At 35.0% G+C, this 14,596-nt stretch overlaps 1 protein-coding gene across 4 annotated transcripts in view; it reads right to left on the bottom strand.

Annotated features, from left to right (window-relative positions):
- Positions 1 to 14,596, bottom strand: part of PCGF5 (polycomb group ring finger 5) — a 71,657-nt gene that overhangs the window by 15,913 nt on the left and 41,148 nt on the right. For all 4 annotated transcript variants that reach the window (XM_030486808.1, XM_030486810.1, XM_030486809.1 and 1 more), the window contains 3 exons: positions 7,475 to 7,571; positions 2,895 to 2,950; positions 2,713 to 2,772 (listed from right to left, as the gene is read on the bottom strand). In XM_030486808.1, coding sequence (XP_030342668.1) covers positions 2,713 to 2,772; positions 2,895 to 2,950; positions 7,475 to 7,571 — 213 coding nt within the window. The remainder of the gene's footprint in view (positions 1 to 2,712; positions 2,773 to 2,894; positions 2,951 to 7,474; positions 7,572 to 14,596) is intronic.

Below are 14,596 nucleotides of genomic sequence, written 5' to 3'. Positions count from 1 at the left end.
ACAAACTTTTAAATTCATTTAGAAGAGTTAGGATGAGAAGATAGAATGAAAACTTTAACAAGTACCAAGCCATGCCTAAGTTTCTAGACACAGCGATTAGTTCATTTTGTTCATTTTACATATTCAAGATGAGGTTTAAGCTCCCTTTATTACTATCCTTTCATACAATTTTGAAGTATTTTACAATTAGAAAAGATTTGTCCACAAGTCCCTATTAGCTATTGACAGACTTAGTTGAATGTGTATGATACATACATTTTGTTCCTATCATTTTGCTATGAACAGAATTTACAGTATCGAACTACAGATATATTCTTTTTATCTTTTTGTGAGAGTCCAGAAACTCTTTTAATCAAGCAGGTACAGTCTACCTGTCACAAGCATTTGTCTTACGAGTCTGCCTACGATTCACAGATCCTTCGGCAATGCAAACACATCCACAACTTTCAACAGTTATCACTGCAGGGTAACAGAGGAAGATTTAGTTATGCAGTTTGAAGTCTTGAAAGGCAAAGCAACTACAGAAGCAGGGAAATTAGCAAATTTCCAACCATAAAATCATTCCAGAGACAGGTATACTCACAAAAAAGATCTCATCTTTCAAAGTATTCTAACAGAAATTCAAATGCTCCTCCATGTAAATGGCACCAGACTATTTACTAAAAAAAAAAAATCCTTGTGGACATAAGAATTAATGACGTTTGTACAGGCAGCCTCCAGAAATCAATGTGATAGTCTATTAGAGGCATGTTGTTAAAGTTCAATATGGTTTAAAAAAAAAAAGAAAGAAGAAGAAAATAAGAAGTTTGGATCTCACCAAAATGGACTTGGTGTTTTCCAAGTCAAAAGCATCAAGCCAAGAACAGAAGATAGAGTAAACAAACCAACACCCCACCCAACTCCACCCCTCTTTCTGTAAGGAGTAAATTGATGTCTCATTTTTTAATCTCATCTTTCTTGCAAACCTTGGAAATTGTCTACTTCCTGTGCTTTTCTTAGCTATTTAATGTAAAACTGACCGCCAGAGAGTGACTCAATGTAAAGCTGTTTGGCCCCTTCCTGTTCCAGTTCAGACTAGAGAGGCCCAATAGAGATTTTTTTCTCTGAATCACAGTATGTTTCCTATCATCACCCATCAATTCTCCCTGGTAACCACTCTCCTAGTGGAGCCACCAATGCCTGAGATATGCTGTTGTCTGAGGTTTCTTTTCTTTTGATATGCGTGAACTGTATGTCCTGGGATTTTTTGCACAGATCTTAGATGCTAAGGTTGAGAACTGTGTTGCGACCTGCAGACTCTTTTGAACTAGACTGACTATGTGATTGCAGGGTACAGTATTGACAACTGAAACAGTCCCATCTTGCTGAAATTATTCTCTCCAAATAGTCTATTCTCAGGCAAGGTTCTGAAAGCTTGTTTATGGCAGAAAATAGTTTAAATGCTCATAATTTGTCTCATGACTTTCAAATCGTTTGCAGAGCCAAATTTCCACAGCCCAAGGATACAGTCACTAACAGAACTGGATACATCTGTAGCTACTTAAAAGTATACTTTGAGAGTTAGAGCCTTCCTCTGATTCACCAAGGAATCCAATCACACATTACACTTAGTAACTGACTGCCATTAGATTTGCCATTAAATTATGAGAGAAAGGTAAGAACAAAAAGAATAAAGAAGTCACATTCTACAAATATGAATTTTTTTTCTACTTATGTATATAGCGGAAATACTTTTCTAAACAGTCAAAAAATGTCTCTATTTCATAAAAATATTTTCTAAGTATTTTCAAAAAATGAATAGGTATACACTATATGGTATGTTGCAGTAAACTAATAAAATTTCATATAAACCATCCTGCAGTTCTTCATTTAATTATATAACAGAAAAAAGAACCTTGTCCCTTGTAATAGATGCCAAATGCAAATCAACAGAACTAGCGAGAAAGAAAAATAAAAGTTAATAAGTTGAAAAGAAGATATCATAAACAATTGAGTACAAAAGAGTATTGCAAGACATGTACTTGACAGTGATCCTTTACTAAAAATAGCTATTTCTTTAGCTTAGCAGAGCCTTTCAAAAGCTCTTAAAAATGTCTGAATCAAACAGACTATGGTATCAAAACCTTAATGTCAAATTAAAGGGACATAAACCCAGTTGAGTGTAGTCCTCACTTAGCACCTCAATACTGAGCTCTGAAAGTGCATGGGTCAACTACCAAAAAATAAAAAAAATTAAAAAAAAAAAAAAAAAAAAGATTAAAAAAAAAAGAAAGCATTTTGGACTCTATATAAACCAATTGTTTAGCATGTGTGGAAAACTGTTTTACTACTTGTCATAACTAATTCTTGACAACCTCCTACTTAACAGCTGGTCAAAGTCAGTAACAGAAAATAATCTGTAAAAAACTCAAGTAGTTCTGCATCTTGCTGTATTAAGAAAATTAAGAATTCAAGTTGAAAATCTCATGAGTGTAAAAGCGAGAGCTTAGGGAAATACAATTAAAATAATGGTAGGACAGGTAGTGTTTGTAAAACAACTGGTTAATAGATAAGCAGCAGTACATGAAGGCCCAGGCTATATTTATATAGATTTGTTACAAGTTTATGTAGTATCTTTGAATTCAGTAAAGACAATGTACATGTGTGTTTAAAGAAGGGCTTAATGATCAATGTTAACATACAGATGAGAGAGAGAAAAAAAAAAATCATCACCTTGTCCATTTTCTTGAGGTTTATTTTTCTTCCAAAATTCAATCTCTCGCTGCAGTTCCTCTAAGTAACATCAAAGAACAGTCATGTAAATTTTTTAATCAATACTACAGGTATATCACTAGAAATGGCCATATTCCCTCTATCAACCCAAACAGGTACCCAAAACCAAATGAGAAACTTACGTTCCCGAAGTCCAGGCACCAGCTTAAATATAATTTCCTCTAAGGTGTTATCCAGCCTTTCAAAGGGAAAAAATACATTTCACATTAAGCAGAAACTAGCATTTTATATATTTTTAGCCTTTAAATAAGAAAAACTTTTGAATAATAAAATAAATTGCATATTTCTGGTAAATAATGTATCCTGAAAAAAACCAGCTGATTTTAGCTTGAGAGACAACATCCATTAAAGCTTATCTCAACCACCTCTTGAATGGAATTGTTTTAGAATTAACCAAGGAATTTATTTTTTAATGCATAAAGACAAAAAACCCCAAACCCCCCAAACCATTATACTCTAAAATTTTCATTATTTTAATTTTTGTTACATGTAAACAATTGTGTTACTAAAAGGAACAAACTGGAAAAAAAGTACCCAATTTTAAGGTCCAGATCATGAGTAATAAGCATGAAAACTGTAAACTCCATGATCATATTAAGTGTTTAAGTGCTTTGATAATACGGGTGTTATGAAAAACTGAACAGACTATTCCCTGCTCATTACAACACAGACAAACCAGTCTTGGCAGGAGAAAGAAGACCACAGAGCATCCATGCTGCTCTGGCTAGACAGTTCTCAGTGCTCAACATAATTCATTTAAACTATTTAAATCTGCCATGAATTTGTCTACCAGACGACAGTATGCAGCACAGGCATGTCCTCTGTTATCCTGATATTAGTGCCAGAAACAGCTATTACAGTCCCTTCCAGAGGACATGGCGCATTTTCCTTTGTTGCTGAAGCTAAAATATTTTGCTTCCCTTTTCTCTGAATTTTACCTACTCTCCTATCCTTCTAATTTATCATCTGCTTTCTACTTCCACTTCCTCTCCCTGTCTCACTTATCCTCTGGTTTCCTATGTCTCATGCTGTTTCCTTTCATTTCTCTCCTCTGCCCTCTACATCTTCTCTTGTGAACAGTAACTCCCACTGTCCACAGCCTAAACATAAACCCAGGACCAAACAAAAACCCAGGACAAAACTAAGTACTAAGTAATATGGCCAGAGAAATTAAGTATATTGATACACAGTCAGAAGCTGCCATACAATAATTGCTCTTGTCATATTTTTGATTCCCTTAATTTTTCTTCTCAATAATGATATATATACACACGTTTGCATATATACAGATATGTATGTGTACATGTTATTAATATACACTATAGGCCTGTTAAAAAACATATGACTGTTCTCTAACTTTTGTTCACTAGCAGTGGTAAAACAGGAAGACTGAATGATTTTATGGTTGAGGAATGCCTAAAAGCCATTCTAATTGACAACAGTTCTCTTCTTATAATAAATACATGAGCATTCCATGTTCTCCTTCTTTACAGAATTTGCTTTTGTAATTGAAAGTTCACAATCAGATCTATTACCAAATTACCTTGTTTTGAGACTAGTTTCCTGTGTTATCTGTTAGTTCATGGAGACGGTCATACCATAAGAATATTAATGTTTAAGCTACAAACTCAATGCATTTTTAATTGTTGCTTCTTATAAGTACCAAAAAAAAAAATAAAAATCTTCAGCAAGTGAAACAGGCCTCCCCTAAAACAAAGGAGCATAGAGAGTAATTTCTCACAGGTAAGAAGGAAACCAAAATCATGTGATGTCTGTGCACTCAGTTTCTGATAGACAACAATATAGGTCTAGCTTTCCAAATGGTATGTTATCTCTTCTAGCGTCTCTTATCAATACCTAATGCAACTAGAAGGTACTGCTTTCTATGAAGTTCCTGCAGTAGAGCACTGGGAACCTGTGAACCTGTCTTGGAAATGGAATTGATTTCGCATTGTAAGACAGCTCTAATCTTCACAACTCACTCATTAAGAGAAAAGAAATAAGAAGAGAACATCACTAACTTAATTCAAAATCCCACTAACTATTCCTCAAGATGGCATAATACACGCTGGTTTTTCTACATTTATTTTTAAAATTCCCTTTTAGCACTTTCTAATTTGTCTTTAATGGCCCAAACCAAAAGTCACCAGTAATGCTAATATAGCAAGAAAACCACTATAGTTAACAAATCTACAATGCCAGCAGCAAGAACTGGCTTCATATGCTATAGTCAATAACTTTATTTTCTTTCAAAACTAAACAAAAAGAGCTATTTGTCCTTATGAAACATAAATACTAATCAATACTTTCAAAACTTAGGAAAAAACACCACTTGTCTGATTTTTAAGTACAGGAAAACTCAACTTAAAGCACAGGGGAAAATAATAGGAAATTATAAAAAGATTCTTAATTTCAGATGCATCTTACAGTGTTCCTATTATCCACTCCTATAAGGACTCTAACAAAGATTTGTATTTCTGTGACTTGCAACAAACCCATTCCAAAATGAAACTACTTGACATAACTCCAAAGATGGTCTCAGCCATTTAGTATGATACTTCCTGTTAATGCTGAAACAAGAACATTAATATTTTAGACATCCTGCTTTGCACCCCCACATCTTCCATCCTCCAAACCCCTCTTTTTTCACCTCTTCTATAATATTGAATGAGTTATAAGATCAAAGCCACTCTCTGATAATTGTTAATTATCTGAAGTGAAGCAAACGAAGACTATCACTCAGGAAAACATGCATTCCAAGAAGCATGCTACCACGAAAAAAAGCAGCCTGCCTTCATGGCAGACCACTGCAGACCCTACTGAATATTGATGATTCAGAATTCTGCTAAATCAGGAAAGGGAATTCTAGAATTTAGCATTCTTCCTAGATTTTTATTTTGGAGTTCAATGTTGGATTTCAGACTTTAGCTTATTGTTTCAACAGTCCTAAGTGCTGCCAACTAAAAGATACATCTAAAAACCTCACATAGCTATTAAGTTATTCAGAACTCAGTTTATGAAGTAGTTTATACAGTTTATCTGAAAGATCTCAGTTAAAAATACTATCTAGAGTGTTCAATGCCATTTCTCAGAAAATGACTGCATTCTTGAGCAATGATGGGGCTGGCCTCTACAGTCAGAGTATAAAACATGTATTAAGTTAGGCAGGCAACATCCAAGAAAGATAATTCCATTACACTGTTCATGTGCTTTTCTGATTATTAGTTTACCAAATGTTGAAAACTGCTCCATAAAATACAATCAAACTATTGCTATATGCAGTTTGTTGGCAAATAAACACAGTGACTCTAAAAGGAGTTTCAGGAAATAATTGCAGAGAAAATAGCTCTTCCCACATTTCCGGCTTGTGGTCTCAACTTTTCTCACCCTTCTATCATTTCCTGCTTAGAGCACAGTATTCATTTAGTAAACATCTACTAGAGGTTTCAGAAAATGTATTTTTTAGATCCTATGAAATGGACCTGTCAGAATAAAAGAAATATTTCCAAAATGCTTCTGTTTTCAGCCTTATGCACTCTATATAGAATCTTTTATTACGGCTGACCCAGCACCTCAGACACTGACAGATCAGAACAGTACTTAAGGTAAACATCTACATAAACCCTTTTAGCCCTACCCTTCTAAAAAACATTCAGATGATAAAGATTTAAGCTAATAACACCCTTTAGAGTTCCTGTATTTAATGTCTCTCACCTATCCTCTTGGTACATAACTGAAGCATGGGAATTGCTATGCACACAAGTATCAGTCAAAAAGCAAAGCAAAATATGACAAATTGTAGCAAAAGCAATATATAAATATTTATTGCAACATTTATGTAAGAATATTTCTTCTTAAGTTCCCAGCAGTATTACAAACTAATAATACTGGGGGAAGAAGAGGGACTGTTGGGAGTGAGGGCAGGGAGAGGATTCACTGATTTAGGAAAACATCAAGTTCTTCCACTTCTGATGACATTTCTCGATTTCTCTGTGCTATACTTGTAGCAAGATTATCACCTTTGTTTCAACATAACGTGACTAAAAGTGAGTTCAGAATTTCAAGAAAAATAATTGCTTAAAAAAAATGTGTGTTATTGTGATATAAAAAACGCAAACTTTCAAGAAAATGTATTTTTGGTGTCAGAATTTTCTTTCATGAGTGTCTTTTCATTAATCTGACAGCAGATTTCAATTCAGATTGGTAGGTCTACACCCTGGAAAACATTCAGTTATTTGTATTTTTCAGTATTATATGTGCATATTTCAGTATTGTATGTGTATGTATTGTATTTGTATATTTCAGTTATTCTACATTGCCCTACAAATTAAAAAAAGTTGCATGCAGTTTGGAATACCCTAAATTGTTTGAAAAAAGAAACTTTAGAACTTAATTTCATGTAAAGAATAAAAGGTACCTGGTTTATTTGTTTGAGGTATTAAATATTTATTTTAATTTGTACAATACACCCAGTCTTTCTGCATCTTTCCATTATTTTTCCTCCTTTTTCTTATATCTGAAAAGTTAATTTACCTTTTACTGGGAGATGAGAAATTGATAGAATCTATGGCCAAGAACAGTTGATATATTTATTATACAAAGAAGCAAAAAAAATAATTCCCTTCCAGGATAAACATATTAAGATAATTTTTTTTATTTTTTGTTCTTCCAGTTCAGCAAACGCCATGCAATGTCATCTTACCTTAACATTTCTAGTGGATTGGTCTCATGCACTTGGTTGCCACACCTGGGACAGTCATTGCTGTCTTCAAAGTGTTGAACAATACAAGTCTTACAAACTGAGGAACAGAAGAAAAAAAAGGCAAAAACGACTTAGTCTAAGATCTGAATAATATTGCTTGAGCATGACCTAATGATACCAGCTAACTACTTCATGCATCAAAGATAAGAGCATTATTTTAAAGCAAATAATTAATGTATTCTATCCACTTCTTATTCCTCAAAGCTATAGCCAGTTCTGCTCTGCCAAGACACTGAGTTCAGCAGCGCAAGTTATACAACTGCTGCTTTAAAGTATGCAAGATTTTTACTACTTAAAATTCTCCCAGCATCATAAAATGCAAACCCCATATCATGCAGCACGTGTAAAGAGCAGGTTCTGAGAAAGTGCATGCTGGGGAGCTCTAGCCCAGCAGAGCCAACCATCACTTCAGATGGTTTGAGAATGACTTATGCACATTATTTTCTTTCTAACGGTGTTGCTGGCAGCTGAAAATACTGTTGTAAATACTCACTGTAAGAGAAAAGTTTCACAGAAATTGTACAGGTTTGAAGCAGCTATGTTTCCCTTTGACATAGTGCCTTAAAAAGCTCTGACAGAACTTACAGGGAACATTTAATAATTGAATCTTACAATGAAAAATCAGGATCACAACCATGGCAGGTATAAACAAACCCAAAACAACAACAATGTGAATTTAAAATCCAATAAATTGAAATTAAACTAAACAAGGTACTACACTTCTATTGTTTCCAAATGATTAATTGCAGACTGATGGCTTTACTGCTATTAATAAGAAAATGGAAGCCAAGCTGATGAGAACAAATATGCCTGCTATTATTACTGCATTACAACATTTTGAATGGAGATAAACTCCATCCTTCCTTTGTTTATTAATACTTCACCTAAACTGAAATGAGAACTGCAAATTCATCAGTAAACGGACTGAAAAAATAAATGGACTGCTGTAATTACAATATGCTTTCTGCTGAAACACTAATTTCTTTCATCAATTACCTAAAGAACTAAGAGCACCTCTAAACAAGCTGGTAAATTCTAATTATATGACAATCTTTAAGGAATCTTGAAATTCCTTTAACAAATGTCACCTAACAAGCAAAGCCTGCATTTATCTTTGCCTTAGTATGCCCAGAAGTTACTAGAACTCAGCTGACACTGATAATACACACACATTAAACCTCTGTGCAGGTGTTTTTTCCAACTGCTTTAAAACATGAACTTGAGGATGTTAACTTCATAGCTTTGGCTGAAATTACATGAACTTTCCCCTTTAAGTTGGACAGACAGATTTCAGAGCTCTCTGGCTGGCTCTTGGCACCTTCCCCAACCTAAATGGCTCTAGCAGAGCTGTATGCTGGGCAGATTTCCGATCATCTCGTAAAACAAGCTCAGGAAGCACCCGAGTCCTGCCAAATAATCCCAATAAGTGGGGCACAGCGCAGTCCTCTGCACACTGGGACTCCAGGACAGCCAAGAATGCTGATGCTGTGAGAGCGCCATTCAACCCTCGGGACACGAGTTTATTTTTTCTTAACCTCAAATTGTGCGGTATTTAGCACTGGCACACAAATGCAAGAACCTGTTATCACAGAACTCTTCTTATATCACAGATCTTTTATAATTTGTTAAAATACCAGACCTAATTGATTTTTGCACATGCATTCTCTAACACTTCCACAGGGTAAGAAGTCTAGTACAGAGCATCAAATGTGATCTTCTGTACCTACATCATTTCTTCCCTTTTCTATACACTTTTTGTAACTAATTCTCCTAAAACTGAACACTTTGCTACTACACTTACAGAATATAAAGAATTTCATCACCCATATAGAAGCCCTCGTGCCAGCCCAATGAAGCATTTCAGAACATGCTTAAATTAAAGCACAAGTCCAAACAACTTAAAAAATATATGTAGTTAAGATTTCTATAATCTCTCCTCATTAATATGACTGTGAATCTCCTCTATAACTGAAAATAATATGAATTATCCTTGAAATTGAGAAAATATGAAGATTCTCAGCTAGAGGTTTTCCTGAAGATGTAGCGTCTGCACATGTTCAACCAAGGGGCAAACATCACAAGGTGGAATTCTTTAGCTGATCAGTAGCTCCTCAGCCATCCCAGCTCCTGTAACTATCTGAACTAGCTTCTATTCTGTCACCTACTTGAAATACGAAGAAGCACAGGGAGTAACTGAAGGCATACTTCAGTTCCTTGACTAACCAAACATCGGCCACACACACGCAATGATGTAAAAGGGAAGAGGCACAGATAGCAAAATATATACAAAAGTCACCTCTCCAAGAGTATCAATCACTGTTCTCTTTTCTTAAACTAATGCACTAGCTGGGTAAGGGTTAGAGCTTTCTCATTTCAATGAGCTAAGCCAAGATTAAATAGATGTGGGATTTTTTTTTTTTTTTAATTTCTTTACCTGAATCTATTACAGACATTTTTACTGTGTTGTTTGCTTTAGATACCACAACTTCTTTTTTATTTTTCCACTTTATCTTAATATGGTTCAATTTTTTTAAGACTTTAGAGGGAATGGATAAGAATGTGACATTAATCATCAAAAGGTGTCATCAATCTGCTCTGCAGTGCTCCCTTTAAACAAATATCCTAAACATAAATTCCAGCACCCTCAAAGGTAACAGTGAGGATGTTGTATAGTAACATGTTGCCTTCATTTCAGGCACACAGCACTGGAAAGGAAGGGGTGTTGTATAGTAACGTGCAATAAACAAAAAGCCCTCTCACCTGCAGCTACATAACAGCATGCATATGCATAGTTGGCTAGGAAATCTCACACGTAGATCTCAGAGTCACAGATGAAGAAGCAGCACCACTTCCCCAATGTTACACTTTTTGAACAGGCATTTTTATAAGAAAGACATAATGCTCTGTAAAAAACATGTACTAAGGAACAAATAGAAACCCTACAGGCGTCCAGACCTGAATTACTTGCAAGGAGTCACCAACACCATTCAATTAGCTGGTCAAACAACAAATTGTAATATTCTCCAAAAGTGCCCTTGCTTATCTTCAAACTCTAATTACAGTATCTTTACTCTTTTGATACTACCAGTAGTCCTAAAGATTGTCACACATGACAGAAAGATCAAATTAGAAGACAATGTGACAAAAACCAGGCTCTTTAAATACTGCTATGAATGGGAGTAGTTTACATTGTTGAAAATTGCATCTTTCCCATTCATTAATAGAGATGTCTTCTTGCTATTTATAAAAAAACCAAAACCAAACAAAACAACAAACCCAGGACATTTCTAGTGCATGATTCTTCTATAGTATTGAAGTAGAGACCATCAAAGCAATTAAATGTAGACATACTAGATGTGTGTGAAGTAAACCAAAGGACAAATAGGATTAACCTATTCAATCTGGTGTCAGATATAGCAGAAGTCTGAGAGTCCTAGAATAAGCACTTCCTGGACGACTTCAATGAGAATGCAGTCATTAACCATATTCTGCCCAAGCTGAATATGGTTATTCAGAATAACCATATTCTGCTCAAGCTTCTCAAGGAATCTGTGAAATATGCTACTGACACTTGAGCTCTTCAACTGCAGTATTTGATATCTCATACTCCTGATACCTATATTGTGCTGAAGGTGGAGATGATGCACTACTTCTGTCAGGAGAAAGTGTACAGATTAGTGACAGGTGATGACAATACTGATGAGAACCACAAGGTTAAGAATCATCTGCTATCTCAGAAATACCATTAGTTGGAGAACCTTGAAAGGGAAAAAGGTCTGAGAAGCTAGTATGATGATGAAATTGTGAAGTCTAATACAGTCATGAAGAATGGCCATATGGAAATTCATCTGAAAGTCACTGAGGTTAGTAACAAAACGGTTTGGTTTACTCTAGACCTTTTCTGACTTGACTTCATAGAAACTGAGCTTAGGGATAACTCTCTTCAATGGAGAACTGTGAGTGAGCTAAAGTTCCTCTTCTGCTAACTCCTATAATAAAGGAAAGGGTTGGGCTTTATTTATTTATTTACTTACTTAAGTAATTTATTTATTTATTATGTAAGCATCCTGTCTGGTAAAGACAGCAGCATCTCTATTGGGCCGTTCTTTCTAACCTGACACCAATTTTAATTGAATTATAAAGATAAAAGAAATGGAAAAAATGGTATAAATGCAATTGGTATTGGTCAGTATTAATTTGGGAATTGATAAGCCTAACTCCTAATCTTCTCTTATTTGGGAATTTTTTAGCAACGGAAACTCGGAGAGGATTAGCACAAAAATTTTTCAAAGGGATTACCAGTGGCTTCGCATCAGTACCAGAGTGGTTTCTTTCTTTCTGTAAGTAATTAGTACTTGCCTCCTTCCGAAAGCATTTCTCTGTGTTTTAAGGAAGCTATGCCTGAAATTCTTTGAAGAGAATTTAATTCCCTTCACTTGCTCTTGGGATCTCTGTTCCATACACATAAGAGAAGTTCTCGTAGTCTGCAATAATGAGATGACACTGATCTGACTGCTTTGAAAAGGACTGACTTGCATTCTAAAGATATTTTAAATTTGGCTTTGCTAGGCTTTTTGTTTATTTTTCAAAGTAAAGACAAATAGGACCTACCTGAGCTATGGCTTTAATTTACTATATGAAACTTGAAATTGTTACTATTCAGAAGAAACCTATACCACAGGATAGATAACTGACACACTTATTTGAAGTCAGATGATTAACTCCCCAAAACCTCCCAAATATTAAATGCTGCTAAATATAAAGCCTGCTCAAATCCACGGTAGTGTAACTTGAAGAAATATTTCTAATATAAACCAATCTATGGAAATGAACTGAATTCCTCAGTCTGAATATATTTACATGCTTTCCTTAGAACTCTTTTTGAGAGAAGATGGCACCCTTGGAAGCCATGCATGGTCCAAGAAAGTGACCAATAATTAATGAAGACCTTAATCTCTAGTTAAGAGAAGTCTTCAAGTAGAATATATGCAGACAACACATCATAAGGAAGCAAGAATCTTCAGCCATTCCTACATGGATGTATTCTCTATTCAACAAACCTACAGATATGTAACAAGTCTTTGTGATGCCAGCTCAAAAGATGAGGTCATCTTATACAATGAAAAAAACCTTGAAATTGTTAAATCAATACTGCAGCAATCTAAAACAACTTTTGCTTTTTCTCATCTAAAGCTATGGTGCTATGAGGATTTGCCTGTCAAAACTAAATGTGATCTACCGATAGCAATGTGAAAGTAAAAAATACACATAAATTCTAGCACTCAAGAAGAATGAACTGATACATAATACTCCTAGTAGGAGTTGGATCATCAATCAGTATTTTCAGATATGATAGGTATAATCATCCTCTGTCATTCTCAATATAAAACACTGAACATTTTTCAAAGCCTACCATTGAAATTTCAGAGAACAGGATGAGGTCTAAGTATTGGGTGAAAAGGGTAGGGAAAAAGGGAGTCTTTAAATACAATTTAATTACAGATATATTTAATTCACCACCTATGGGGGGAAAAAAAAACCCAACAACAACAAAATAATCCAAACCCCAAACAAACAACAAAAAAACCCAAACAAAACTCAAACAAACAAACAAACAAACAAAAACCCTAACAAAAACTCTTTAATGCTTCTGGTACAGACTAACAAAATGACATGGTTTCACTTGCGTTACAGTAGGTCATGGTGTGGTAGCAAATAGGCAAAAGAACCTAAATGTACACAGTTTGCAGAATTTTGAGGTATGTGCTACACATGCCAGTGAAATAAGGACCTGGATTTCATGGTTGTACTATGACATTTTAGATGAGTCACAATAAAAGTTAAACTCACATAAAAGATGATTTACTACAGCTGATAAGAGTACTTGCATGACATATGCTAATTGGCTGGCAACCATAACAGTGTTCACAATGCCACTTTTTCCACTACATGGATACCTGGCTCACACATTCTTTTAGATCTTTGTAATCAGCTGTGCTGTCTGTCATCTTGTGCAAACCAAAAAATACATATCTTATGTCTATCTACACACATATAGTTCAACAAGAAAAACTTTTACATTTCATTCATAAAAATTCATATTGCATTTTTAAAACAAAATATTTTACAAGAGAAAGTTTAATTAGTTAATTGTGACACAAATTCTTTGTCAGAACTCATCATTTGAGTTCTTCCAAGGATCCCATCTCTCAAAGTCACTCTTTAATCGAGTGAGCAAAGGAGGGGCATGGGATACACACAGATAGTGGAACATCGAACCCATCTCAGTGATGGCACAGGGATGTAACATGTCTTTGCTATGTTTAATGAGGTATTTAATTAGCTACCTTAAACCTGCTTTAAAAACACTTACTTTTAGAGAAAAAGTCTGCATCAAAACAGGACAGAAAACTTCAATATACTTAACCACCCTTCTCAGAAACTATACATGTGAGACTACTCCTCTGTTAATTACAATTACCAGAAAAAAGTCAGACTAGATTCCCTTCTGTTAAAAAAGAGAGATAATTTCAGTTCATGGTGATCAAAAGAGACTTTCTGGGTTGATATCTTCTATTTCAAAATAAGACAAATCTGCTAACCTTTAAGACCTGTGACATGCCATTGACTGAAGGTTCTGTGGGGGGAGGAGGAGTATGAAAGCAGATCAGCTTGCTTGTCTGAGGGTGGGAAATTTTGCTGTGGTATAGTTCTTTTGAGATCTTTTGGTGAGAGCATAAGTTTTTAGCAAAAATCTGAAAAAAATTCTCTGCTTGTTTGATTTTTGGTTTGATATTGAAGATTACAGCTCTGGTCATTTTCTTGCATGGAATGACATTTCTGAAAGTTCCTTGACTGTATCGGTTGATGATTTCTTAAGGCAAATACTAGAGAAACTAACTAGGAGTAATGCAACACTTGATCCGCTGTTCAGAAACAGGGAAAAACTGGTGATGAATACAGCCACAGATGGCAGCTTGCCTTTCAGTGACCCCAGGATGACTGAGTTCAGGACCTCGAGGAAGAACACATAGTTACACAGCAGAGTTAGGAGTCTCAACT

This window comes from Strigops habroptila, chromosome 5 (genome assembly GCF_004027225.2).
Source record: "Strigops habroptila isolate Jane chromosome 5, bStrHab1.2.pri, whole genome shotgun sequence".
Taxonomy (NCBI): Eukaryota; Metazoa; Chordata; class Aves; order Psittaciformes; family Psittacidae; genus Strigops; species Strigops habroptila.
This window is presented reverse-complemented; position numbering and strand designations above follow the sequence as displayed.